This window comes from Polyodon spathula, chromosome 10 (genome assembly GCF_017654505.1).
Source record: "Polyodon spathula isolate WHYD16114869_AA chromosome 10, ASM1765450v1, whole genome shotgun sequence".
NCBI lineage: Eukaryota > Metazoa > Chordata > Actinopteri > Acipenseriformes > Polyodontidae > Polyodon > Polyodon spathula.
The window spans coordinates 45887042-45913022 of record NC_054543.1 but is presented as its reverse complement, the minus strand read 5'-3'; the positions used below and the strand labels follow the sequence as shown (position 1 = coordinate 45913022).

The 25981-nt window shown below is 38.1% G+C and overlaps 1 protein-coding gene across 6 annotated transcripts in view; it reads right to left on the bottom strand.

The window, feature by feature from the left end:
* Nucleotides 1–7303: 7303 nt before the first annotated feature.
* The window catches only part of LOC121322434 (collagen alpha-3(VI) chain-like), a 70068-nt gene continuing 51390 nt past the window's right edge, over nt 7304–25981 (bottom strand). For 5 of the 6 annotated variants that reach the window (XM_041262393.1, XM_041262397.1, XM_041262398.1 and 2 more), the window contains 27 exons: nt 25369–25422; nt 24963–25025; nt 24666–24731; nt 24497–24550; nt 23082–23117; nt 22470–22532; nt 21765–21827; nt 21441–21503; nt 20850–20912; nt 20579–20629; nt 20169–20204; nt 19974–20036; nt 19658–19720; nt 19279–19311; nt 18880–18916; nt 18462–18473; nt 17623–18116; nt 17050–17149; nt 16211–16906; nt 15965–16067; nt 15473–15516; nt 15094–15357; nt 13823–13894; nt 11395–11580; nt 11214–11264; nt 9041–9211; nt 7304–7931 (listed from right to left, as the gene is read on the bottom strand). In XM_041262393.1, the coding sequence (XP_041118327.1) occupies nt 7891–7931; nt 9041–9211; nt 11214–11264; nt 11395–11580; nt 13823–13894; nt 15094–15357; nt 15473–15516; nt 15965–16067; nt 16211–16906; nt 17050–17149; nt 17623–18116; nt 18462–18473; nt 18880–18916; nt 19279–19311; nt 19658–19720; nt 19974–20036; nt 20169–20204; nt 20579–20629; nt 20850–20912; nt 21441–21503; nt 21765–21827; nt 22470–22532; nt 23082–23117; nt 24497–24550; nt 24666–24731; nt 24963–25025; nt 25369–25422 (3042 nt within the window). In that variant the 3' untranslated portion in view covers nt 7304–7890. The remainder of the gene's footprint in view (nt 7932–9040; nt 9212–11213; nt 11265–11394; nt 11581–13822; nt 13895–15093; nt 15358–15472; nt 15517–15964; nt 16068–16210; nt 16907–17049; nt 17150–17622; nt 18117–18461; nt 18474–18879; nt 18917–19278; nt 19312–19657; nt 19721–19973; nt 20037–20168; nt 20205–20578; nt 20630–20849; nt 20913–21440; nt 21504–21764; nt 21828–22469; nt 22533–23081; nt 23118–24496; nt 24551–24665; nt 24732–24962; nt 25026–25368; nt 25423–25981) is intronic. The other variant, XM_041262394.1, reaches the window with a different exon arrangement.

The window sequence follows — 25981 nt, the reverse complement described above, 5'->3', positions numbered from 1 at the left end:
ATGGGACTTATTGGTTTTACTAATGGAGTGTTTTTAATTTAAAACAGATACATCTGTCATTGCTTTAGGGATGCTTCTCCTACAAGCCAAAAAAATAAAAAATGAGTGCAGAATCCAATTTAATCGGATTTTACAGGAAAAGGAAATTCATTATTTTTGTTTTGTCCAAGATGCTAAATTCCTGTATTTTGTATTATTCTGTATCATTCAGTTTATATATTCTTTTATTATAAGTTTGATTATATTACTGTAATTCAGGGGTATTTCTTTCAGTATTGCCAATGCTGAGTTGACTAATGCAAGATATCTTAAGAATGCACTGTTTGGTGAATATTTGTCAGTCCAAAAATTATTCTTGCTTTACTTCCATTTTGTGCTATTTTGCTAATAATATATATTTTTTCTTAACCTTTCTTAATTTATATTCAATCACAGCTGATTAAAACTAATTTTAATATTCTGCTAGAAGTTCAAAAGCAATGCAGAGTGATGGGATTCAGTCCCTATGCTCATAGACCGCAGCTCTGTGAATTTTCAACAAGAAACTTGTTTTCTTTTACTCAGTTAAGGAGGTGACGAGTACAGTTAATATGTTTGGTTGTAGATTGCCACCCGTGACAGTTTTCTGGAAGCATTGCATTCTGCCTCGATGCCATGCTAACCTGAACAGATGCTGAACAGACAATTGAAATCCAGCATACTGTTTAGAGGGATTTTAACTAATTCAGTAAATTCGATTTCTGCTCAGGGGAGCCTAGGACTAAATGGGAGGGAGAGTCGATATTCTTAGGATTGTGGTGTATTGATGAACTGTTCTGAGAATGGTCATATATCATACAGAAACACAGTGCCTCACTATAGTTAAGGGTTATAGAATAAAAAAAGGTAAGAAGATTTAACCCTAAACGTACATTAGTAATTCGGTCACAGTGATTTCTGTACCGTGGGAAAGAGTGGAATGTGTGAGTGAGCACCTGTTGAAACTTGGCCCCATACTGTTCATAAATCTTGGTTGTTATCATTGTCATTGTTCATTAATCTTCATACACTATAACTTTCACAGTCTTAAAACAAATGTTGCACGACGTCAAAAGTAACATTAATTGCAGTTTGAGCCGCAAAGCAAAATATAGTAAAAAAAAAAAAAAAAAAAAAATAGGTAAAGTAGGCGATTCCTCAGTCACCCAATTTAAATACCCCTGACTGCAATTACAGGTGGAGAATTACACACCTCTCACGATAAATAGCGGGTGTGGGTTAACCCTGCGCGTGTAGGCTACACATTCCAAAAGAACATGACTGGCACACAAAGACCTCAGCCTGGTACTAGCCATGGTGATGAGGATGCTCGGAAGTGAAAACTGAAATTTACCAATATGGAATTGGAGATTTTGGTACAAGCAGTACTTGTAACACATGAAGATGTGTCACAAGCTTGAAATACATCACGAGGATAAATGAATAAAATATGGAATGTGTGGTGGCTTCTTAATAAACAAATGCACCACTTCAGAGTTTGTAGTCTAGGTTGCTTATACATTATGACGCATCATCCAGGTACTGTGCGTCGTATAGTAGTTCAACTTCTCATTTCGTATAGAATAATTCCAGGCGAATGGACTTTTCATAATTCAGAAACAATACATTTTATTTACTTACATCCATTGCAGTCAAACAAGTGGATATTTTACAACAATATGTTCAGCAATAAATCAGCTGCATAGGAACAGTCTTCAAGTATTATACAGTTACAACTCTCCTTTTTCTTATGTTTGTCTGTATTTCTTACTCTATGTATGATTTTAAAGCATACCTGTATGGTATATATGGTCGAAAAACTGTGCTTGCTCTAGCTACAAATTGCGTCATCTGTACCTCTGTCCTTTTTTTTTTTTTTTTAACTGTTTTCTTTCCTACTCGAATTTAATCATGTTGCCTGAACCAATATTGTTAAACACCATAATACCATATTACAAAAAATAAATTCTGTAGGCATTACTAAAATAACGGTGGAGGATGAGCCCTCATTGTATATGAGACTTTTTCTTTCGTGGTCCTCAGAATATCGTTCCATCTTTTCTTAATTTGCTCCACCGTTCTTTTAATAATGCCTACACTCTAGAAGTAAAGGCTCTCGTTGGAACCTTGCTTTGCCACTGTGGGGAGACCTTTTTAGGTGCTTCTAGAACCTTTTTCTACATGGATTCTATATTCTCTATTTGCAGACTTTCTGTTTTGTCATGTAAGCTATGAAACATGTATTAAAAATTGGAGTTTGCAAAACAATACAGTACAGGTATCATAAACAATAATTTACAAACTGACTTGATCAGAAGGGTTAATGAGCTCTTTGCAAAATGTTATTAAATGTTTCTTTGTCCTTAAAAACGATGTCTCCTTCTTGCGACAGACAAGTCTCCCACATCACCTTGCCTTTTATATAGTCTACTGTCTGAACGTGGCAAATTAATGTCTGCTTTTCAAAGTTCTTAAAATAATCATGCAAATATGAGGCCCGCAAATTACCGTCAGATTTAATAAATTAGACAGAATATTTAATAGACCTCATTTGCAAAACCCCCTCCCAATTTTAGCGGTTCAGAAAGAGACCTTGCTCCCACAAATCACACATTAATTAATTGTGTGTTTATGCCATTGTGTGTGTTTTATAAATCCTATCCAAGAATTCAGAAGAAACAGTGCCCGTTTTACACTTGTAAGACATGAGCAATTCTTTTATAAATCTGGACCTCAGTGTGAAATATATATTTGATTAATCTGGGTCAAATTCTTCCTGTCAACATGTATCTGAAACTCACACCAAGATAATAGTGAGCCCAAAAAAAGAAAGACAGACATTCTGTCCTGCAATGGAGCCCAGTAACATTTTTATATACATGACCTGTCCATGGTGTTTTGTCATGTGCATTAAATAATAACCGCTACTGGAGAGTCCTGGATAAACACATGTCTTCCCAACAGTAACATAAGCTCATAATCACATGTAGGACACAATTAATTACATGGAGCAGCGTATTCCATCACAGGCTTGTTTCAAACACCTTGGCATCTACAAGACAGAACACATTTCAGACTAACACTCATTCTTCATTGTTGGGTGTGAGTGCCACTATAGATCACGTTGATGTGCTGTGTATGTTCTGCTGACGTATGATTTAAACAGTCACAGGACCTGACTGCTGCAGCTGCGGAATGAGCCAGCTTGTTGTGAAATCAGTCTCTATAGGAATCGGGGCTGGTTGGTTTCATCCTCAGTGGTTTAGGATTATATCCAGTGGTAATTTTTCAGCATGTACATGTAGCGTTCTCTGTTCCCGCAGGCAGGGGCATCACACAGGGCGAGGCAATTCACATACAGACAGAGGGCAGCCGTGAACCCGGGACCTCTCTCACTCCAACATAGCGCCGATACCGCTGTACAAAAGAGCCGGCTCCTTTGCAAGGAGCGTATATCGGGCTTATGTCTTTGTATGTGATTACATTACCTACCAGCCCTGCTGCTGCCTTCCCCCGTGCACGCTACACACACAAGGTTCAAATGATTACAAAATAATGTATTTCAGGGACCCTGTGATTGAGTGAACGTAGTTCCTGTATTATTATTTTTCTTCTGCTGTTGTTTATTTTCAGACCCCTAAAAAGAAAGTGAATACAGGATATCAAAGTTAAAGGTGTAGTTGTTAGCATGCTGAAAAAGCAGTACCCTCCAGGTGCGACCCTGTGGATGAAACACAGCTAATCTGACTACAAGCCTATCAAATCTTTATTAGCAGGATTAGACCTGTTCCAACTCCGAATCTGTGTTAGTTTCACTTAGAGCTTGCAAAGCTAACCATGATAAATAACCATGACAACTAAAATACTGTTATTAACTGCTGTTAACTGCTATTCCTTCGAATTTAATATGTGCTTTTTTTTGCTTCTCAAAAATAACCACTATAGTGATGCGTGTTTTAAAATCGCCAACAAGATGTGACTACCCGAGTACACAAACAGCAACATATATATATATATATATATATATATATATATTACACACACACACACACGCACGCACGCACGCACGCACGCACGCACGCACGCACACAACCACTTGGGAGGACATCGTTTCTAGGAGATCATAGCCGTCGAATGCCCAGGGAAACTGAATCAATAGAGACATGATATAACTATAGCTGCCAGGTACACTTTCAGCGTAGAGGGGGACCTTCCTGCCTCCAACAGATCTTGCAGAAACTAAAATAGTTGCTATAGGGCAATAAATGGGATCATGACCTCTAATCATACAACAATTTTTAAAATACCTCCATTTATAGGCATACAGTGCTCTTCTGAAGGAGGCCCTAGCATTCTGCAGTGTACTGACAACTGACTCTCAAAGCCCTAAGGCGGACAAACGGCCCTGTTCAGGGGCCAGGCCCAGAGTTGGAGTCTGCCCGGTTCTGGTTGCATTATAATACTTCTCGCCTGACTGAGGAGATCCATGCGCAGCGGAATCTTCCAGGGCTGGCCTTGCAGCAGCTGAGAAAGATTCTAAAACCAGATTTTTCGGGGCCACCGGGAGAACTGTCGCCCTGTCTCTCCTGACCTTCTCAAGGAAGGCAGAGAGCAGCGGTATCGGCAGGAAAGTGTACAAGAGCGCTTTGGGCCACTCGTGGGCTAGGGCGTCGACGCCTCGTGGACCACCACAGTGGCGGAGGGAGAACCACATGGGGCAATGGGTTGTCTCTCCCGAGGCAAAGTGATCGACTTGGGCTTCCCCGAAACGTTCTCAAATGCGCTGTACCACCTGAGGATGAGGACCCTCCCTCTAGAGGTGGTTCGCAGCCCAGTTCACCACTCCCGGGAGATAAACAGCCTGGAGGGATAGTAAGTCAACAGTCGAAAGATTATGCGGTGTAACCCCGGGGACCAAATCCTTCCCTGACGGTTCACGTACTCCACTACTGATATGTTGTCTGTGCGGACAAGAACATGCCTGTTCTGGAGAACAGGATTGAAATGCTGGGCAGCTGGAGATTCCTCTGCCTGCCCAGACCGAATCCCAACCCGAGTTGGATGCGTCTGTTGTCACCACTTGAAGGCTGTGTATCACTCCCATCACTACTTCTTTTCATAGGTGACAGGTCTGCCTCCAAGTGGTTGTCTTCGAATTGAAAGGCAACAACAAGACATATAGAGAAAAGCAAATTAATAATGTTCTACCCAAATCCTCTGCTTTTAGAGAACACCAGCATGTAATATTTTTAAATTATTAATCTGTTTGCTGTTGTTCAACAGATTGCTGTTGTTCAATGATAAATTAAAAAGTCTCATTCATTTTTGTGAAACACATGTGGAAGAGGTCACACTGAATGGTGATTTCTTCTTATGGTCTCATTGCCATGAGTCTAGCTGAGTCTGTTCAAGGGGGTTTTCTCATAGAGTTGTACTATCTTTTTCTGCAAAGCTTTTTGCTTCCTCTTCCTGCTCCTGCAGCTCCAACAGCTCTTTCACGCAGGTGAACTGAGATGGTTCCATGTGTTCCTGCTCCTGGAACAGTCTTTGCTGACACCAGGATATGAATAGCACTTCCTTAAAAGGACTTGAAGCTTTTTCTACTAGATGAATCATACATCTAAAAAAAAAAAAAAAAAAACACTGATCTCTTCTTCAACACAGTTCACACCCAAGAATGAACTTTTTTTTTCCTTTTGTTTTTCTTAAGTAGCGCATTATTGCTGGGATTTACTGGTGCATTATAAAGAAGGTACAGCTATAGTGACTGCTAATTAAAAAAGGAATGCCATTGGGTTTTAAAACCTTTGTTTTATATTTGTTCCACAGAAGCCTGCGTTTTAGTGGTTGGAGTTGACTTCAAGCCCAGATGTCCAGTGACTGAGTTCTCTTTGTATCCTTGTTCTTATTCAGTCACCACAGATATTTGGCATGCAATAATCAAGATCAATTAAATAGATTAAATCATTGCTCGAATAGCTAGTATTATCCTAAGACAAACAATATGTCCAATGATCAGCAAGGAAAGGATCTATATTTTGCCTCAATTCATTACGTCCTCTCCGTGCACCAGTTTGCCTCTTCCTCCTCAGCCTCCACTTGCTTTTTGGCTTCATCTAACAGGGGAGGTGGGGGGAGGGAGTCAGCTTTCCTGCAAGCTAATTTATGGGCAGTGGTACCTCGAAAACTGAGGTCAAAGGCCAAATGAATGCAGTGTAAATGAATAATGTAGTTGTGTCCTCTAATCTAAGCTATAATAAATAATCTATCACACAAGTTTCTGAGCTGAATGAGTGTGGTCAAAGACCAAAGGACTTGATTCACAGATACTGTGTAATGTACTGTGATAGCTCTGATCATTTTGCTAGGAATAAATAACTTAAAAAAAAAAAAAAAAAAAAAAAAAATATATATTATATATATATATATATATATATATATATATATATATATATATATATATATAATATCAATTACAATGCAGATTCGGAGTATTTAAGTTTGTGAGATCAACATACAGTAGTAGGGGGGGCTCCCGAGTGGTGCATCCGGTAAAGGCACTCCACATGAAGTGCAGGATGTGCCTATAGCCTGGAGGTCACCAGTTTGAGTCTAGGCTATTCGATCGTGGATGGGAGTTCCCAGGTGGCAGCGCACAATTGGCTGTCTGGGTGGGGGAGGGATTAGGTCATCCAGGTTGTCCTCGGCTGACCACGCACCAGCGACCCATGTGGACTGGCTGGGTGCCTGCGGGCCTGCAAGCAAGTTGCCCAGAGCTGTGTGATCCTCCAGTGCTGTAGCTCTGAGGTGGTTGCATGGCGGGCCTGCAGAGGGAAAAGAAGCGGACGGCTGATGGCGAATGTTTCGGACGACGCATGTGTCCGTCTTCGTCTCTCCAAGTCAGCGCAGGGGTAGATTAAAATAATTGGGTATTTCAAATTGTGAAGAAAATCTGAAAAACTAACTGGCAAAAAAAATAAATAAATAAATAAATAAATAAATAATAATAATAATAATAATATATACAGTAGTAGCTTCTGTCAGCAGCTTATCAAATAGTTAAATCCAAACTACATTCATTAAACGTAAGAAGTACAGTAAGATTTAAAAAAGAAAAATCAGCACTCAGAATTTTATAAGAAAGTCTACTTTTTATTTTCTGTCAATAATTATCAAAACCTTACACAATGTTGACAATTACATTCCATATTTACTGCTGGAACTTTTGTGTTTGAAGTTGTGTGTCCTGCAAGTGCATTATCTATACATGTTTTTCTATTTGTCAATACTGAGCTGAGGGTGATTGTCATTATAGTCATCATACACATCTTTTCAGTTAACACAGAATATTGTAAACACAAACACAGTACACTATAATGAAAAGCTAGAAAGAACATCTTAATTGTGATGTCTTTGGGTCAGTATTGACCCAAAATGTGTCTAACATATATATCCTATGCATTAAAAAGTACTGTGTATGTGTGCAATGAAAAAGAGAATCTTTGCCCTATTGAATACACTTTCTGGATTCCCATTTGACCAAGATATTCATAAAAACAGATTTTAAAGCATAAAAATGTCATCCATGAATGGAAATTAAAAAGACGTAAGAGAAGTGTAAATGTTCCATAATGTTTTCATTACATTCCAGACAAATTCAGCACCTGATCATCAAACACATTAGCACCAGTACGCCAAATCATGCAGCACTTTTTTCTTAAAAAAAAAATAAAAATACTACTTCAAGATTGTCTTCGTATCAAAAGCATCTGCAGATACAGTGCAAGGTTCACTATTCCCTTAGCTTCTAGTTGGCCGTGGTTATCTCAGGGTTCTCTTCAGAGGTAAATGTTGGTTTTCATTACTTTTCACTTAGGTTTCGATCGCTGCCATGACTCCAGGATTAACCGTCACTGAAAAAAAGAGGAGCCTGTTACTATAGCAAAGGCCAACCCTGCCACCCCTTGTTCACACTCAATCAAAACCTGTAAAAGAACTTCCCTCTTCCACACACACTCCTTACAAAACCACCAGCTGCAGACACCCTGGAACTCTGTACTGACATCTTAGCTGTGACAGCTTGGCAACACAGTCAGAGCCGTCTAATTGGGATCCTGATAATCGGGACTGCTGCTTAAATGGGATACAACTCTGGGAGACGGTTTTATGTCGTTTAATTGGGACGTGACTTCGTTTAATTGGGATACAGTATTTTCAAATGATGAACTGAAATTGCTTCTCAGAGCAAGACAGGTTCACATAGCACAGAGCAGTAGCTCTCGTTTAATTGGGACAGCTGCTTATTCAGGATTTTTTACTTCTCCCGAGGCGTCCTGATAAAACGACACTGACTGTATTCAAAGTTCCGAGCTGGCTGGCATTTTAAAATCATGAACTTTGCAGAAGTAGAGCTGTGTACTTGTATAGCTTTATGGGTCACCTTCAGGAAAGTATAATTATTATGTAGGTTCCTTTTGCGAAACTTAAAGGAAGAATAATGTTTATTAATTACCTCTTGGGTGCTTTTTAAAATGAGACTGAAACCTCTCTAAAACTGCTGAAAAGAGTTTTATGAACCAATTTAATTAATCAAAATAACCTTTAACAAACCATTCCTAAAGTTGTGTGAGTAAACCCCTACATTTCTAAAGTTTGGGCACAGTATTGTATACATTTTTACAAAATAGCTTAGTTTTTCTAATAAAAACCACATCTTTTGTCTCTCCTAATTTCTGTTTTTAATTTAATGGTTTAATTGTTTATTTATATACATGTTTATTTTTTTTGTGTGACATGCTTTGGGATCCTTGTGATGAAAGGTGCTATAGAAATGTGAATAGTATTGCATTGTAGTTTATAATAGCCCACTTAGATTGATCTGAACGTTGTATTGCAGTATCATACTGTACACCTTACTGACCATCGCCTGGATTCTATACGGTTTCTTGATCTGTTTTTTGAGTGTTTGTTTGCTTAAGCTTCAGGCACCAGCGACTCATCACATGCAGCTTTTATGTCTTACCGGAAGCGCAGGCCTTCTCACACTCTGCCTGGGTTTCGAACCTGTTTTCATTTCCTCCGCATCCTCCGTACCAGAACCGCGTGCAGCTCGATGTCTGGGCATCAAAGTACCACTTCAGGACGAATTTTGTACATGAGCCTTCCTCCTTCTGCAGCTGGCAAACATACCCCACTATAAAATAACACAGTATAAACATATTACCATACACATAGAGAAGCCTTCTAGAGTAACATATATGTTGTATCAAGGAAACTTCTAAAACTCCACAGAGAACTGTATTAGAATGTCTATAAAATGTAATTAAAAAGTTGTGACCAAAGGGGATATCAATACATTTAAGCCCACAATTACACAAAGTAAAAAGGTGAATTAGAAAGAATTACATTTTAAAACTCAAATAAATTATCCATTTTTTAGCTGAATGTTATTTGAGCCCTTTCAATAGAGTGAATCAGCAGTGTGTAAAATGTTCCATGATTGTTAATCTCTGCGGTACACTTTTCAAGGGCCAGTAATAAATTCATACTGCTTCACTTTGCTTTATTGCAATATTTTCCAGATATGTAATGATGCCAGAGCCAAATTGTGAAATAAGGGGAAAAATATGTAGAATAAGATACGTTAGCACACTTGAAATGATCGAGTTCATAAAGAGAACATTGTGGTCTACTAAAGATGACATTTAGTATTGCAATATCTTCAGAACTAAAAATAAGGCAAGACTGTATGTGAAGTGCATATATTATTACAGGGAAATATTTACATAAACTGGATAAATGTTGTGCATTGTCCAAAGTACTGTTTTATCCCAAGCACAAAGAAAAAAAGAAAACACATCTTTTTTTTGTCTTGGCCAGACTTGGTTTATTTTGGCAGGGATATAAATTAAGCCCACTTTTCTTTGAAGTGTATCATTCTTGGTTTGACTGGGAACCGGACCTGCTCTGCAACACATTACTCTGTGCTCTGAATTTTCAACCATATTTGAAGAAAACCTTTTGGGAAATGGCTGGAATTCTCCCGCGATCCGCTGTACATTCAATGCACCATTGATTTTATTATTTCTTTCACAGGGAGAGACAGAGATAATTGATATTGGATTGCCTCACTTTCTCACATTATATTTTTACATTATTTATTATAAAAGTAACATTATTCTCTAGGTTTGTTAAACTTCCTTAAATGTGCTTAAATAGCTCAAACACACCATTCAAACCATACCTGCAGGCCAGACTTCCTAAGCTCCATGTTCTGATTGGAACGAATGACTTCATAACTGAAAGTTTTACGTGCAACAAAGTGACTTGTCTTCCAGAATAAGATCCAATTTTAAATAGCAACTCATTGATTCCTTTAAAATGTGGAAACACTGAGAATATGCTCACCAGATTACTTATTTTCCACTTTAAACTGTTTAACTAAACCTGTTGCCAATCAAAACAAAATGACCAAACAACTGTTTCATATATGGCGCACTATGCCATGCATGATCATAACTTGGAAAAGACAAGTGGAAGATTTAACAACTTTGTTTTCATTTGTAAAACTGGCTTCAAACTGGCTTCCCAATGTACTGCTTCTAAAAATATGAATGACTGAATAGGGTTTCATACGTCTCAGTTCTGTTTAAAGTGTGAATGGAAGACTGGAACAAATTGTGTGTGTGTGTGTGTGTTTTAATTCTTTCTTGATTGGTACCAGATATGGTGGTCTTTTAGAAGCAGCTTTCAGAGTGGGATGCTTCTCATCTTCAAAGCTAGTGTTGTAGCATTGCTAGGTTTTGGTCTGGCGACACTAACCTTTAGAGATGAGTAACTATATTGATGAATGTGCAAAACCATGTAATTTAAAGTTGCGGTTTGTGTATCTGGAAAGTGATCTGGTTCCAGTCCCTCTGTCCTACTTGGGTTTGTTTTGGCTTTAGCCAGACTTTCAAAGGAGACACCAAAGCCTTCATTGAAAACAATTAACGTCTACAAACTGTAAAAGTCATGCCAATTAACTTCACCATGCAACAAACATGCAATCGGCTAGCAACTTGAACTACAGTGGAAGCATTGTGTTGGTAACTGTTGCATTAAGGAAGTAAGAGTTTGATATGTTTCCAAAGTAATAAGAAAGGTATGTCCCCTCCCTTTATTTTATCTTGCTAAAGCTAGCTGCGTGTGTTTACCTGGGAATGATTTATCTTCTAGCTGAGGCTGCTGCATTCTGCTCTCTGAGGCTGTAGAAGAAAATATTTGTTGTTTTTTAAAGCAGACATCATTCTGTAAAACTTAAAAACTACAGCATGTTTCTACATTTGATTAAAATATTGTTGCAATGATGTTGTACAGCCACTTTTTAGTACTTACATGGTTTTAAGCACTGGCTAATGCACTGGGTTTCAGACTCAAATTTATTGGCATTCCCTCCGCACCCACCATACCAGAACTGGGTACAGATCCCGCTTTTGTTGTCAAAGAACCATTTAGCCTGATACTCTTTGCACTGCGTTCCGGAGTCAAAATCAAAAGCACATGGATCGGTATGATCATTCGCTAAAACATGCAAGAACAAAAACAGAAATTAAATATATGTACAGCTATGGCCAAAAGTTTTGCATCACTTATAACTGTAGGATTGAGACATAATAAAAAGAATCTATATGAACATCATTTAGATCTTTTATTTTACATCATGTAATCAAAGAAACTACACAATTATTTTGAAATAATAATATGGAAAACTATAAAGTAGTATTTAATTCAATATGTTAATGTAACATTACTCAACAGGTTTCATTCAACTTTATGAAGCAAAATTAATTCATTCAATAGGGTGATGCATATGACATTTTGGCCGTATATAAGTATATCCCCCAATATGTTATTGTACAATATATGACCAGGTATAATATATATATAGAAATTATATATACTGATATCGGTAATAAATATTAATATGACCCGTATGTAAATTTTTCATTTTTTCATACACTGGGGTCTAAGTTTCAAAGACTGGTAAATTCTTATACTTTCAATATTTCTTATAAGTAGTACCCGTAGACAGGAAAATAGTTGAGTTAAAAAATTCACATTCCAAATTACTCTGTATAACACCATTTACTCAAGTGCTGAAAATCAGACCCATGGAGCCCAAATATTAGTATTTTTTAGTTTCTTATTTGATCTCATGCAATAGCCCATTCCTTTACTGTACATCTGACAGAATTTGCTCCCCCTCGTGAACATGCGTACATGGAGCTGATAAAAGAGGCCTCTTGCAGACTGTACTGGTGGTTGTTAGAAGTAGGATTGAATGTATTCTGCATAGTTTACTGCAGATAGATACAATATTTTAAAGGAGTGACAGTATCACTTGGGCTGAGCTGCAAATTGGCAATTAAAATGATCTGAACATATTGTGACCATATCGAATAATAGCTTATAGAAAATTTGATATTTTACCTAAAACCTCATGAGAGTGCTTATGAAACAAATGAAGCTAAATATGATGAGAACTTTCTGGACAATGACAGGATAATACTTTACATGAAGTGTCTCTAATTACTGTTCATTTACATAGTACTTACATAGTAAATACATGTGTACTTACATATAATTACATTGTTATCATGCATACTTACAATGTACTTAATGTGTAAATCTTTTTGCATGCTATAAATAAGTACACAATTGAATCAGAAAAGGGTTAGGGTTAGGTCTAGGGTTATATTGTGCAAAAAGATTTACCCATTAAGTACATTGTAACTATGCATAATAACTGTGTGAGTACGCATGTATTTACAAAGTAACTATTATGTAAATGAATAGTAATTAGACACACTTACTGTAAAGTGTCACCAATGATATTTAATTATAAAATAAGTCTGCATTCCTACAACATTTAGCTTTGAAAGACAGGCAACCAATTTGAGAGCGGTGATACTGCTGCCAGTGCTTTTAAGAGGTAGAATTGATTTTAAAACCATAGTTATCTCTCCTTTTATGGCAAGTGCTAAACAAGAAGCCTGCATATAACTGTTTCTGTATGCTACACTTCAGTATGTTACTCTATACAGTTTATAACAACCAATTACTATTAAGTCTGCCAGGTCCCACTGGGAGGACAGAAGAGAAAGGGTGAAAATGTTGTGTTTTTTTAGCTGCAGTAATTGCGAGGTCCATGCTGAAGCAATCACAGTATACTGTACAGTCCAATTTCCAGAAAGTGGGGTATTATTAAAAACAAAACTGGATAGCATAAAAACAGCTTAATCAGTCCTGCATTTCTTTTTGAGAGAAATAACTCAGGGGGATCTTAACTATTTCACTCTTAAATTGGGGACATAAGCCTTAATATGGTCAAGATTTCTTTTTGGACTACTTCACAAATACATTTTCTTTCCCTATGTGTAGGTATTTAGTATATATTGGATATCCAATATGGTTTCCATTTCAGAGAAACATATACATTCCTGATAAATATTTAGAATTAAAATATTTGCTCAACATCAATCTCATTAGAATCAAGTAACCTTAAATGGGAAGGTGAATTTAGCCACACATATATATATATATATATATATATATATATATATATATATATATATATATATATATATATATATATTTCTGCACATTCCCACAGATACATCTTGAAGTAGTTTCACGTCTTTAACACTATCAGTCTGTATTTGGCTGTCAGTGTAATGTTCTCTGGTTATAATGCATGTAAATAAAGAAGCAGCTTGAACTGTGCCTCAGCCCGTGGTTCATAAGCTTCATTGTAGGCTCTGACCTGTTTCTGGCTTCTCCAGCGGGTCGTCGTTCACAAATAAAGTGGCCTCAGCCACTTTCTTCTCGGCTTTTTCTGAAAGATACAAAATACAATGAATAATGTCAAAATGTATTCACTTCACAAGCTGCCCTTCCCTTCACGTGAAAGTGCGCAAAAGCTTTCTAAATGCTACAGAAATGGCATTTGTCGAGTTTAATCATACACAATGTATTCAGTCTCACAAATGCAAATTAATGCCAAATAACACTTTTTTTTTTTTGCTGCACCAAGCCCTTATCCATGGTCAAAAGCTCATCGTCCATAGTTTCCCTAATATAGATTTACCATGGTAGGTATATGTGCAGTTTACCAGGCTTTTCCCCTAGATATGCTATACTGCTCTTTTTCTATCGTTAACCAAGTTTATATTTACATGTATTACCATAGTTCCAAATGACCATGCTTGCCTGTGTGCTCTTGATGTGCTTTTAACATTCAAAAGGAAGGTGGCGTTTTTATTAAGATTAATGCAACATTCAAAATCACTTCATTAATTAATGTACTTTTATTATGCTTTCCTACACTTTGCAATGTTTTTTATCACAGTTTTAAAAACGGGTGTTCCTAACCAGTGTAGAGTTAAGTGTAACCCTTTTCATTTTCTTTATGTAAAATATTATTTAATGTTGCAGTCATTTCATTTCTGTTATAAGGGAATGTGAAGTGTTTTTGGGTAACAATTTAGTGCAGGCAGTTGTGGGAGCCCTCAGCTCTATTCTGAGGACCTCTTTATTTACAGTCTCTGTCGGGGTCCTTTGATGATGCGCACTGACCTGGCTGCACATTGCGCACAATGTCTCAAGTATGTTTCTGATTAAAGTACTAACATTTTGGATGAAGAATTCACTTGAGAAAGATTCCTAGCCTGAAGTGTCGTTCATTTGTCCCCTTCATGTAAGGGTTGAACCGGTCACCAGTGACAGCTCAAAATTTGCCCTAACACCAGGTTGATTATCAGTGATCCATTATTAAAACAGGGCTACTGCAGAACCTCACACTTCAAAAGAGATGTAAATGAATTCAGGGCTTGTATGAATTCTGGAATGAAAGTCATTTTAGAGCACCAAACGTCTGCCCCCACATGCAAAATCACATTCCATTCCATCCAGAAATTATCCAGTGCCAAACCGCCTGTAAAACAGGAGAGACCTAAGCCAAATGAAAAATACCCATGGAATTCAAGGGATGGCATCCCAGCATTTCCAGATAGAAAGCAAGGCAATGTAACTCACTGGTGGTGATGATCCCCTTGTATGTGACACTGACGTGGGTCCCGAGGTATCCAGTGATAACTACATGATACCGCTGGGCGCTGTCCAGTCCTTCGATGAACAGCTCGCTGCCCGTCATATTCTTTCTCAGCACGGGCGAGTGGTCGCCCAGTTTCTTTATGATTACTTCGTAATGGTAATCCTGATTACTATCTGGGTTGACCCACTGCAAGACCAGGCTGGTTGCACTGATGTTAACAGCTTGTATTTCGGCAGCCTCCAGTTCTAGATGAAGCAAAAAGCAGTACATGTTACGATGAATATGCAACTATTGACATATTGCACGTTAAAGTAATGGCTGGTGGCAGGTTATTCCAATTTATCTTGATTACTGACATACCTTCGTGTTTATTCACTGGAACTGATTGGTTCTCCTTGCCATTTCTACAAAAGACAAAACAAATAAAACAACAACAAAAAAATCTGAAATGTTTTGACTTTGATGAATTAACCTGTTAACATAACATAAATCAGAATTTTTTTTTTAAATGATCACAACATTGATAAATAAAACATGAATTTGCAGCTCCAAAAATATTTGAAATTCCTTAAAATGAAAACATTTTCCCTATGTCAGATCAAAAATGCTTTGACATTAAATAAAAGTTAATGGGGGACATCAACCCTTCATTTTGTTCAAGAAAAATATCAGAAGGAAATATTTCATCACGAAAGTAGCCATTTGGATTTGAATCCTGCAAGCTGCAATTATCACTTATTTACCTGGGTTATTCTTTGTCATCAGAATAGTAGAAGGCTGTCACAGAGCACATGCTGTGCTGGTAGTTTCCCCTGTTTAGTGTATGTAAATGAGTTGCATGGTTACACTTACGCATGCTTGTGTGAGTGTCTGAAAGGTCCCTTCCAGGGCTGGTCACTCTGGAACCAGTCACAGTACTTGCTAATCTCTGGAGGCAGGTAGAATGCGTTTTCAGCTGTATAAAGAAACAATGAGTACAAACAATAAAATACTTTTTTAGGAGACTTGATGGGGCCACAATCTATTCCAAGACTCTATATATTTAAAGTGTATTATCAAAGGACTCTGTGGACTCACTCTATGGACCGTCATACTTACCACTAACAAGTTTAGGGAGCAGACGGCCAAATCGCTGCATACGCTCTTCGTAAAAGTGAGATGACCTCTCGACTCTCTTAAAGAAGACATCGGTGGGTTCGCTGGCCAGGACTGAGAGGTCCTGAATGCTCACTTTGCTGCCGATGCCCAGTACCACAATGAAGAAGCCTTTGCACTTGGCATCGACCACGATCTTCTGCAGTGTCTCAGCCTCATCCTCCCTGACTTCTCCCGTTACCATCAGCACAATCACCTTCAGGTTGCGGGGATGCGGCACCACCTCGAAGACATGCTCGATGGTGTACTTTATGGCACTGCCCATGGCCCGCACCCCTTCCAGCTGGGGCATTTTGTTCTGAAGGAAGTTCCTGATGTCCTCTTTTGATCCATATTCTGTCAGTCCGATGTCCACCTTGGCTGGTGGCAGGATTCTGTTCTGTTTATGTTCGTATGGGGCGTGCTGGATGACAGATACTCGGGCGTGGTGCTGAGATGTTTTGGGGTCCGATGCTATTTCCAGCTGGTCTACGATGTGGGAGACATACCGTTTCATCTCCACAAACTGTCTTGGACTGGTGCTCTCGGAGCTGTCCATAAGGAAGGCGATATCAATGTCAACGTCCGTTGTGGGGGATCTCCTATCTCTTGTGGTTTGAGGGAGTATGAAGTCACAGGTGGAATCAGGGCTGCAGAAATCTGGAAGGGAATTTTGTTTTTAAATCGTAAAGCATTGCCAAAATACGTATATTAATTTTTGGCACTAACCCCATTTAAGTATCACATAACTGTCAGTATTTCAGGAACAGATGATGGTGTGTAAATAAATAGAAAAGACTTACCTAAACAGACATGGCAGTTAATAACTTTTTTGATGGTTTGGTTGAATTGTGCTGGTCCAGAAGGAAGCACAAGAACTTGTGCCAGTCCTGTGCCGTTGATCTGTGTGAGAGAAATGAATAACATAATTAAAAGCATTTAAAAAGCCTGGGTGCACTTCCAATAAAGTAGTTTAGTATGACATTCAATCAGAAATTGTGATTCAAGCCAATAAACATATTCATATTTTTGCCGTTGGCAACTTCTGTATCCTTTTGGCAGGAATTTGACATTATTTAGCCATCAAAGGAAAAAAAATTAAATAATGTTTAAAGATTTAAGTTGTTATATATTCCCCTTGCAAACATGTGGTTTAAATGTACAGCACAAGGCAGTTTTTTTCTTACTTTATTAGCGTTATTTTTGTCTGAAAGGGAATTTAAAAAAACCCCACACATTTTAAAATGAAAAAGAATAAGGCTCCTCATAAGCCCCTAAATGAAATATCTGGTATTGACTGCATCTTTAATATCTAATAGCTGATGACGTTTCAGTGAACAGTGCTGTTTGGGGAATGAATGGGGAGCCCCACCCACCTGCACAGCTCGGTTCAGCACCCCATCATCCCGGCTGGTGAGGAAGACAGAAGAGATCCCTGCTTCGTAGAGCTTCATGGTTGCGGCGTTGAGAGTGGGCGAGCTCTTGGTGGGCCCATTGCTGAAGAAGATGGCCACTTTCCTCATGAGGAAGCCGCTGCGCACCCGCTTAAAGGTGTTCCTGGCCACAAAGTTCATGGCGCTCTCCAGACTGCGCTCCTTGCTGGTCTGCAGGTGTTGCAGGCCCTCAATCTGCTGGATCAGGGTCTTCTTCTTGTGATTGTCGGAGAAGCGAATCTCCGTCATCACCTCGTTGTTGTAGGTCACCACGGCGACCCGCGCCCCCCGTGGGCAGTTGCTCTCGGCGATGGTGAGGTTGCGCACGATGTTCAGAATGCTACGCTTCATACGGTTGAACACCTCCCTGGTAACACCTTGGGAATTATCGATGGCGAATGCCAGCTCCGTTGGGTACAAAGGGCACTCCTGCACACCTGGAAATACACACGCATTTTTAACACAATATACACTTTAAAGAAAATAATATAAAACATTATCACTAACAAGTTTTCTGCAGAATGCTGTATAATTAGCTGGGAGGCAATCAGCTACAGGTGTGATTCAGTTAGGACATTTACTGTAGTGTGCCTGTTACAATGGTGAGTCCTTTTCTAAAATGTTGCAAGGTTCATAGGAGAAACCACTAATACTGAATGTTTTAGTACAGTTCGACTTGTTCAGCTAGTTCCTCAGTTGAAAAGTAAAAGGGTAGCACGCTTATATGGGTTTACTGCTCAATGCACAATATATCTGTTCAAACATAATTTGGAACAACTTACCATAGCAGCAAGCTGTGAAGAGGAAAACAAGGGGAAAGAACAGCTTTAGTCATTTGAAAGGCAACGTTAAAAGACCAATACAGTTGTACGGGATCCATAGTAAATTAGATAATTATCACTAAAGATAAGACCACTTCTAAACTGAAGAGATATCAACCAGCATGAAACTCAAAGAGTTTTAATACTTATTTGATACTCACTAATGATATTAAAGAAAATAAACAAATCTGGTAAGTCTCTGGGAGCCATGAATTGCAGTTGGCCAATAAACTTGGAAACTGAAATCATAGTTTTTGTTAGTCTGGGCATGACTAGTGCCCAACTGGAATGATATATCAAGCAACTTTAAGACAATGGTAGTCTTGTGGTTATTTACAAGTATGGGTTAGAAATGGGTTTATAATTAAAATATACTTACGGCAATTTTCTTTAATGTTCCTGACAAGGTCACATTGCTGAAACAGAATGACAATTACAAAATAAACCTTTAAATGTGTACAGGTATCCAAAAATAAAATACGTTATTAGTGAGTCTTTCTGGTGACGTATTGTTAATGTACAGAAGTGAATAACTCAGTTTCAATGGTGTTTACAACATATTGTATTATAATGTATGTATACTAAAGACACATTGTACACTTGTGTGTAACATGCTAGAGAAACATGTAAATCACATGTTCTATTATTAATATTTTATTTTTGTTTTATCAACATACACCTACACTTATTCTATCTCTGTGCAGTTTTCAGTCATTTTTTTTTAAATACTACAGAAGATGGGATGAATAGTAACAGAAAATAAAGATCAATTCCATACCACAACACCTGGTCCTCTCGGTCCTTTCTGGCCCTGTAACCATAGAGATTTTCAGACACATCACAGTGGAACAATTCATGCCATTTAAAAGTAATTATAACTTTAATTACAATGCCTTAATTGCATGTTGTATGACTGTATTGCTATTGCTTGTTATTTTCAGTATGTTATGCTTTATAACTCATTTATAGATGCATTTTGAATGATCTGTAACACATCCTTAATCTAAAACATTGCCTGTGTTCATGCTTTTTACATTTTTACAGCCAATGTGCTCATTTCGTCACTTGGAAAAATTGCTTGCTTGAGCAAAACTTTTTTTTTTTAGAAACAGCAAATGACACAGCCGGTAGTTAAACAGCGTAACCTAAATCCTTACGTATGGTCCTGGGAATCCACCCTCTCCTTTTTGTCCAGGATCGCCAGGGTTCCCTGCATTTCCCTGCAATGCAACAAGACAACTGGTTGTGAGTTAAGTTTATGCATGTGCAGTGCAGTACAGGTTTATGTTTGGTATTACAAACCATACATTGCGGAGGGCCTCACAGCTTCCGGTTATTATCAGAACCATGTGAAGTAAGAGCTGGCACCTACCTGTATTAATATCAGTGTTTATTTAAACTGCTGTATCAAATATACAAGCTGACAGCCGCCTGGGGACAATGGCAGGGTCATCGATCACACACAGCACTCACTCTTTGGCCCCGGTTTCCTTTCGGACCAGGTCCCCCTGTGGATCCAGAATCGCCAGCCTCTCCCTGTTGAAGACAGCTTCATGTTAAACACTCGCAGCTTATCGTTTTGCACTGCAAATGCAAAGTAATGTGTAATTCAATATCGTATTGTGTGAACAGCAAATGGATATAACATATTAAAAGCGTTATTTCTACCTTTGGACCTGGATATCCAGGGAATCCTGGGTCACCCTGGAAAGAAATCAATAAAAAAAAGTCATCAAATTATATAAAGAGGAACTTTTATTGTGCTTCTAGATGACACTATTTATATGTGGAGTTTGTATATGGATATTTTGTACATGAATTAAATGCTATTCAGAATGTAGTTCCTAAAAACTGAGAAGTTTGTTCTACATATACAAGTTCTTCCTCCCCTAGTATAAGTCATATAGTAATGGTTGCGAGATAAAACTGTTAGCCATGTTTATTATTGCACAGTAATAATGACTTGAGAAATAATAAGGCAATATTAGTACTGTGTGTGACATGGATGAATAAAAAAGTGCTCTTGCAAACAGCAGGCAATTAAAAAATATTTAATGAATATGTTTTTTTCTTTTTACTTTTCTTCCTTTGGGACCAGACGTTCCAAAACCATCTCGACCATCTTCACCCTGTTAGATATAAATTAATTATTCATTTATATGAACATACAAGAAGGTTCTTCCTTTAGATTCGTCTACTCCAGTAAAGGGCATCAGCAGCATGTGAAAATACCCATTCTTTGCAAATTGAGTTTGACTGTGCTGCAAAACAAATGAAAAAAAACAAAACAAAAAAAAAACAATGAGATTATGAGCTGCACCAGACTGGAGTACAGAAACTGATACTTACTGATTCTCCACGAGGACCCACAGGCCCGCTGACTCCCTTGTCCCCTGGATCACCTAGTTCTCCCTGCAGCAGATAACAAGATTAGAATCCAACCAAACCACCTTAGAATCACTCCATGTAAAAGATGGTATTCATTTTAACGAAGAGGGAGTGGCTCAAGATGAAACTGAATTTAGGACTGACACGAATGTTCTCCTGACTCTTTATTGCATTAAACATATCTGTTAGCACAGAGACGCTGTCTTTCCAGAGAACTGCATAACTATTTCATTGCATTTCCATAACCATGAACTCAATCCCAACATCTCCACTGAGAACTTCTCACTGTATCTAGTTGTTCTATAATAGACAGTAAAACAAACACTGCTTGGAAGTCATAAAAAGACAGCTGCAGATTTACAGTGCTGACAGTGGAATATGCCACTGTGTGAAACATATTGGGTGTTAGTTGCTTTCTGCCAAAAGCAGCTTGCAATGTTTACAAAAGTGGGCAATGGCTTGTAAAGTCTTCCTGAATTGGGTCAGGTAGTCAGTGTGAATGCTGTTAATGCCACCAAACTATTGCTGTTTTTTGGGAAATCTGTATCCTACCTTTCTTCCAGCAGGGCCAGGCTTGCCACGGTCTCCAGACGGCCCCAAAGGTCCTCCTGGTCCCTGATGAACAAAACAGAAACAAAACAAGTTAGAAGAGCAATAAAGCCATCAGCAGCAGTTTGCTACAATAAGCCTGAACCCCGCTGAATACCTGTATAATATGTACAAAAAGATAAAATACACAACACTAACCAATAGAGTGGCTTATCTAATAACTGATGGACCGCATGGTCGCCCCTCATTCGTAAATGTTCTTATGATCTGATATGATTATGATACATGCACAGCACATAAGAAATGCACTGGATAGTAACTCCATACCCTTGGTCCTGGGTTGCCACTCTCTCCTCTGATTCCAGGGGCTCCAGTAGGCCCTATTGGGCCCTAAATAGAAAAAAAAAATATATATATATATATATATATATATATATATATATATATATATATATATAGATATATATATATATGCATGTGTTACGTTGGACTCTGAACTTAACATTGACTGACCTGGTTCAAAGGTAAGACATGTTTTAAAAGTGATACCTTACTTGTCCAATTATTTAATGTACCGTGTTCTTAATGTATCCTGAACCATCTAAAAATGAATTGCACAATGGCCTGAATTAATAATTATTTAAATATAAAGTGTTTATATAGGTGTGTTGTTGCTGTATTCTGAAACTCTCGACTGTGCAAGGCATTTCACTTGGCACGTTAAGATACCATAGTGTTTTAAATCCTTGTTTATATAGTATATTCTTTCTTGATGGAGGCTCCAACATTTTCAACAGGGGTCCTTGCAAATTTCTTTTTTTTTAAATAACAATGGAAGCTAATGCACATTTAGAAATTTGGATTTCCAACAGGAAAGAGAGGTTACATGTTTTTTAATTAGATATATGAAACTGTTCCAAGATAATGACAACATTTAATCCTTAAAAACATCTTTCTTCAAGGTCATTGCATGTCCAAGAAGGTTTCTCGCCAGTAGCATGGGAGAAATCGGAATTGTTTTGACAGACGTACCTGTGAACCTCTCGTTCCTTGGTCTCCTGCGGAACCCTGGGGTCCTGGGGTACCTTTGGTTCCCTAAAAATCAAGAGATGAGTGACGAGTGAGACTTTGTGCAGTTCTGTGTGTGCATTTGTTTGGCTTTTGAGTCCATTGAAAAGCAATGGACAGAGGAGGAAGCAATGTTGTTTCCCTTGGCATTTGTCAATATTTTAGCAACAGTAAGGATTTCTTAAACTGCTGGCTTTAAAGATAAACAGAAAGAATAGCACTGGGCAGACATCTCTGAACTCTAGCTGCCTTATAGTGTAGTGTATGTTTCCTCCAGTTCAGGATCAGGGCAACTATATTATTATTTTCCACAAATTCAACATAAAGGTGTTGGGCACCTTGCAAGTTACATACAAATGTAGGATTCTATAACTACAACCCATCTAATGTATCTCTTACCTTGCAAGTACATACACATACATGCCTCTATAACCCATCTAATGTATCTCTTACCTTGCAAGTACATACGCATACATGCCTCTATAACCCATCTAATGTATCTCTTACCTTGCAAGTACATACGCATACATGCCTCTATAACCCATCTAATGTATCTCTTGCTACTTCAGTGCTTACTTGTGGTCCAGGTGGTCCTCGTCTTCCGAAGGATCCCTGCATAACATAAAACAACATCATTTAGCAATGCACTCGGATCTCTTCTTTGTATTTAACTCTATTTCACGTACCAGTATATTAAGCTGGTTTTAAACACCTCAGAGTCATCGAGCAGGTTACACTGCTCAGGTCAATTTGTGCTGTTTGTTCTGAAAGTTTTTTTTTTTTTTTTTTTTTTTTTTTTAATTACATTTTTTATGAGACTGCTATAGTAAACTTTTTTTTTTTTCCCAAGTTCTATGAGGGTTCCAATAATTTGGATACTACGTCAAAGTTTAATAGTATTAGATAATCTTCCCGGAGTTTTCCCCCCCCCCCCCCCCCCCCCCCCCCCCCCCCCCCCCCCCCCATTGTCCGTGTTACTGTGCTATAGAAAACAAAAGAAACTAAACAGCTGCTTGAGATTAGCGAAGATCTTTGTTTCCTAATTCTCTTGATAATTGTAGGTCGTTATGACCTGCAGCCAGTGGAAATGGGTCCAGGTTCAGGATAAAGTACAGAGCTGCTGCGATCTACCGAAGCTTTCAGCATGCTGGCACCAACACACTAAAAATCATACTCTACAATGGAACGAATAGCAGAAATAGCATGCTTCCAATATCCTTGGAAGCCACATGTATATAACTGCTGGCTGAATGGTGTTTAATATATAGTCAGACTGAGAATATACTGTAGAAATCATTGACTAAGTTGATTTTCTAGGCATTTTTGAGTGTTTTATACACTGGTGCGACACTAAAATGTTTTGTTTACTGGTTATTAAATGGTGCACTGTTTAGTTTATTGTTTTTTTTTTGCTTTTTAATTGATGAAGCAGGACTGTAATAATTTTCTTTTAAATTTGAATTAATACAACAAATTTGTAAAAGCCAATGCAGTGGGAACTATCGTCTAAGCATGGTTTTGGAAAGAAATGTTCAGTAAAGCAAAGATGCTATGTTCTTGAACCTGTTTAGGTACTTGATAAGCTAAAATAAAATACAGGTAGTTTAATACAGATGTGATGTGCAATGTATGTAACCTGATTTTACGCTCTGTTAGTTATTACTTGTTACATTTTCAAAAAAAAATATTTATAGCAGTTTAACTAAAAACTAAAACAACACTGTAAAATGATTAATGGAATAAAATGTTGCAAACAAGGATTATTTCAAAACTAAACCTGCATATATTTCTTTATTTATTGGTGTTGAGCATATAGAAAACAATAAATGTTAAAAAAAGTATTTTAAACACAAAAAAGGTGTTTAAATCCTGAAATTGAAGTCTCAAAAAGTGGCCAGTGATTTTTACGCCAGTGCGACCTATAAAACAATTTTTAAGGTAATATACAAAAAGCACACAGCTGTGTCGTACAGGTGAACAGGTAAACTTACCTTCTTTCCTGCTACTCCAGGTGTTCCCTTGCCACCATCCTCACCAGGATCTCCCTAAAAAACATTAAAGCCATAGTATTTTATTCTTTTATTATCATTTTAAATTATGGATGTGTGATTACAAGGTGCTTAAGTATATGAGTAGGACATCAAGATAGTTAGACATTACCATTGGTCCCATATCTCCTTTCTCTCCCCTTGGTCCTCTCTGAGTGTTGTCAATTCCAGAATTACCCTAAAAAACAAAGCCAAAAGATGATTATGCCTGTAAGCCTGAGCACACTTTTTTCCCATGCAGTTCAATGTCTGGCTCCGGTATGGGTGAGTGCAAAAGTATGTACTTTGAACATGCTGTTTCAGGCCTTTTTGATCATTCCACACACACACACACTGTATACAGCCCCTTTAGAAAACGTTTTTAACAAGATGGAAAATGGTTTTAACAGTTTGTACTGAATGCACTTACAGGGTCACCTCGCAGACCTGTGTCCCCTCTGTCTCCTCTTTCTCCCTTGATGCCCTTTGGACCCTATAAAACAACAAATACATTTCACTTTTTAAGTCCCTATTTGAAAGGTCAAAATGATGCAGCACAACTTTTATTGGAGCCAAAGCCACCTGGTTCTCTTTTGTTGCACCTTTTAAAATACACCAGGCTGTAAAATCATGCACAGGGGTTGGTGGTCCCACTAAAGGTGTATCGCTTTATTGAATAAGAGAAAAGTTTGTTAAAGTCCATGAACTAAGGATAAGCTGGTCTGTAAAGAAATGCCAAAAAGATTAAGGATTTACCAAGTGCACATTTCCAATATTTACAGCCAACAAAGGCGTTGTTAGGCAGTGAGACTAATAAAACAAAGTATATTGCTCACCTGTCTTCCCGGGTTTCCTCTATCTCCTGGAGGACCTGCCACCCCTCGGGTCCCCTGAAACAAAAGAGAATTACTTATCACAGAAAGAGTTTGTAATTAGTCACAAAACTGATTTCCATGAGTTTCACTCAAACATGCAGAATTGTGCCCCAGTTGAACTATCTGGGCTTATGTCTGTGATACTGATGTATTTTGGAATAAAGAAGTCTGTCACACTGTATTCAGCTTTCTCATTTTAAAATCAGTACAGAGCTTGCCTCCTTTGAATGATGTGTTTCAGGTTATCTAGCCTTCTTATGCCTTAGATATGTCTGTGTAAATAATAACATGTAACAGCTTTCTAGGGTACCGCTGTAACATCTTGTATACCAGTGTGACAGGTTGGCAGAAGCAGCACAGAAGTACAGAGAAAAATGACTGTAGACACATTCCAGAGCACAGTAATGGAATATGAATGGCACATGTAAACAAATACCCATCAGTTTCATTAAGGAAAACATATTGCCTGGAATTACTGAACGTCAGCATCTTTCTCCTGCCTACAAGCGCCCATTTGATTTTGGTTTACTGTTGTTTTAAGAGGCACCCAGTCCTCTGGAAAAATGAAAGCCAT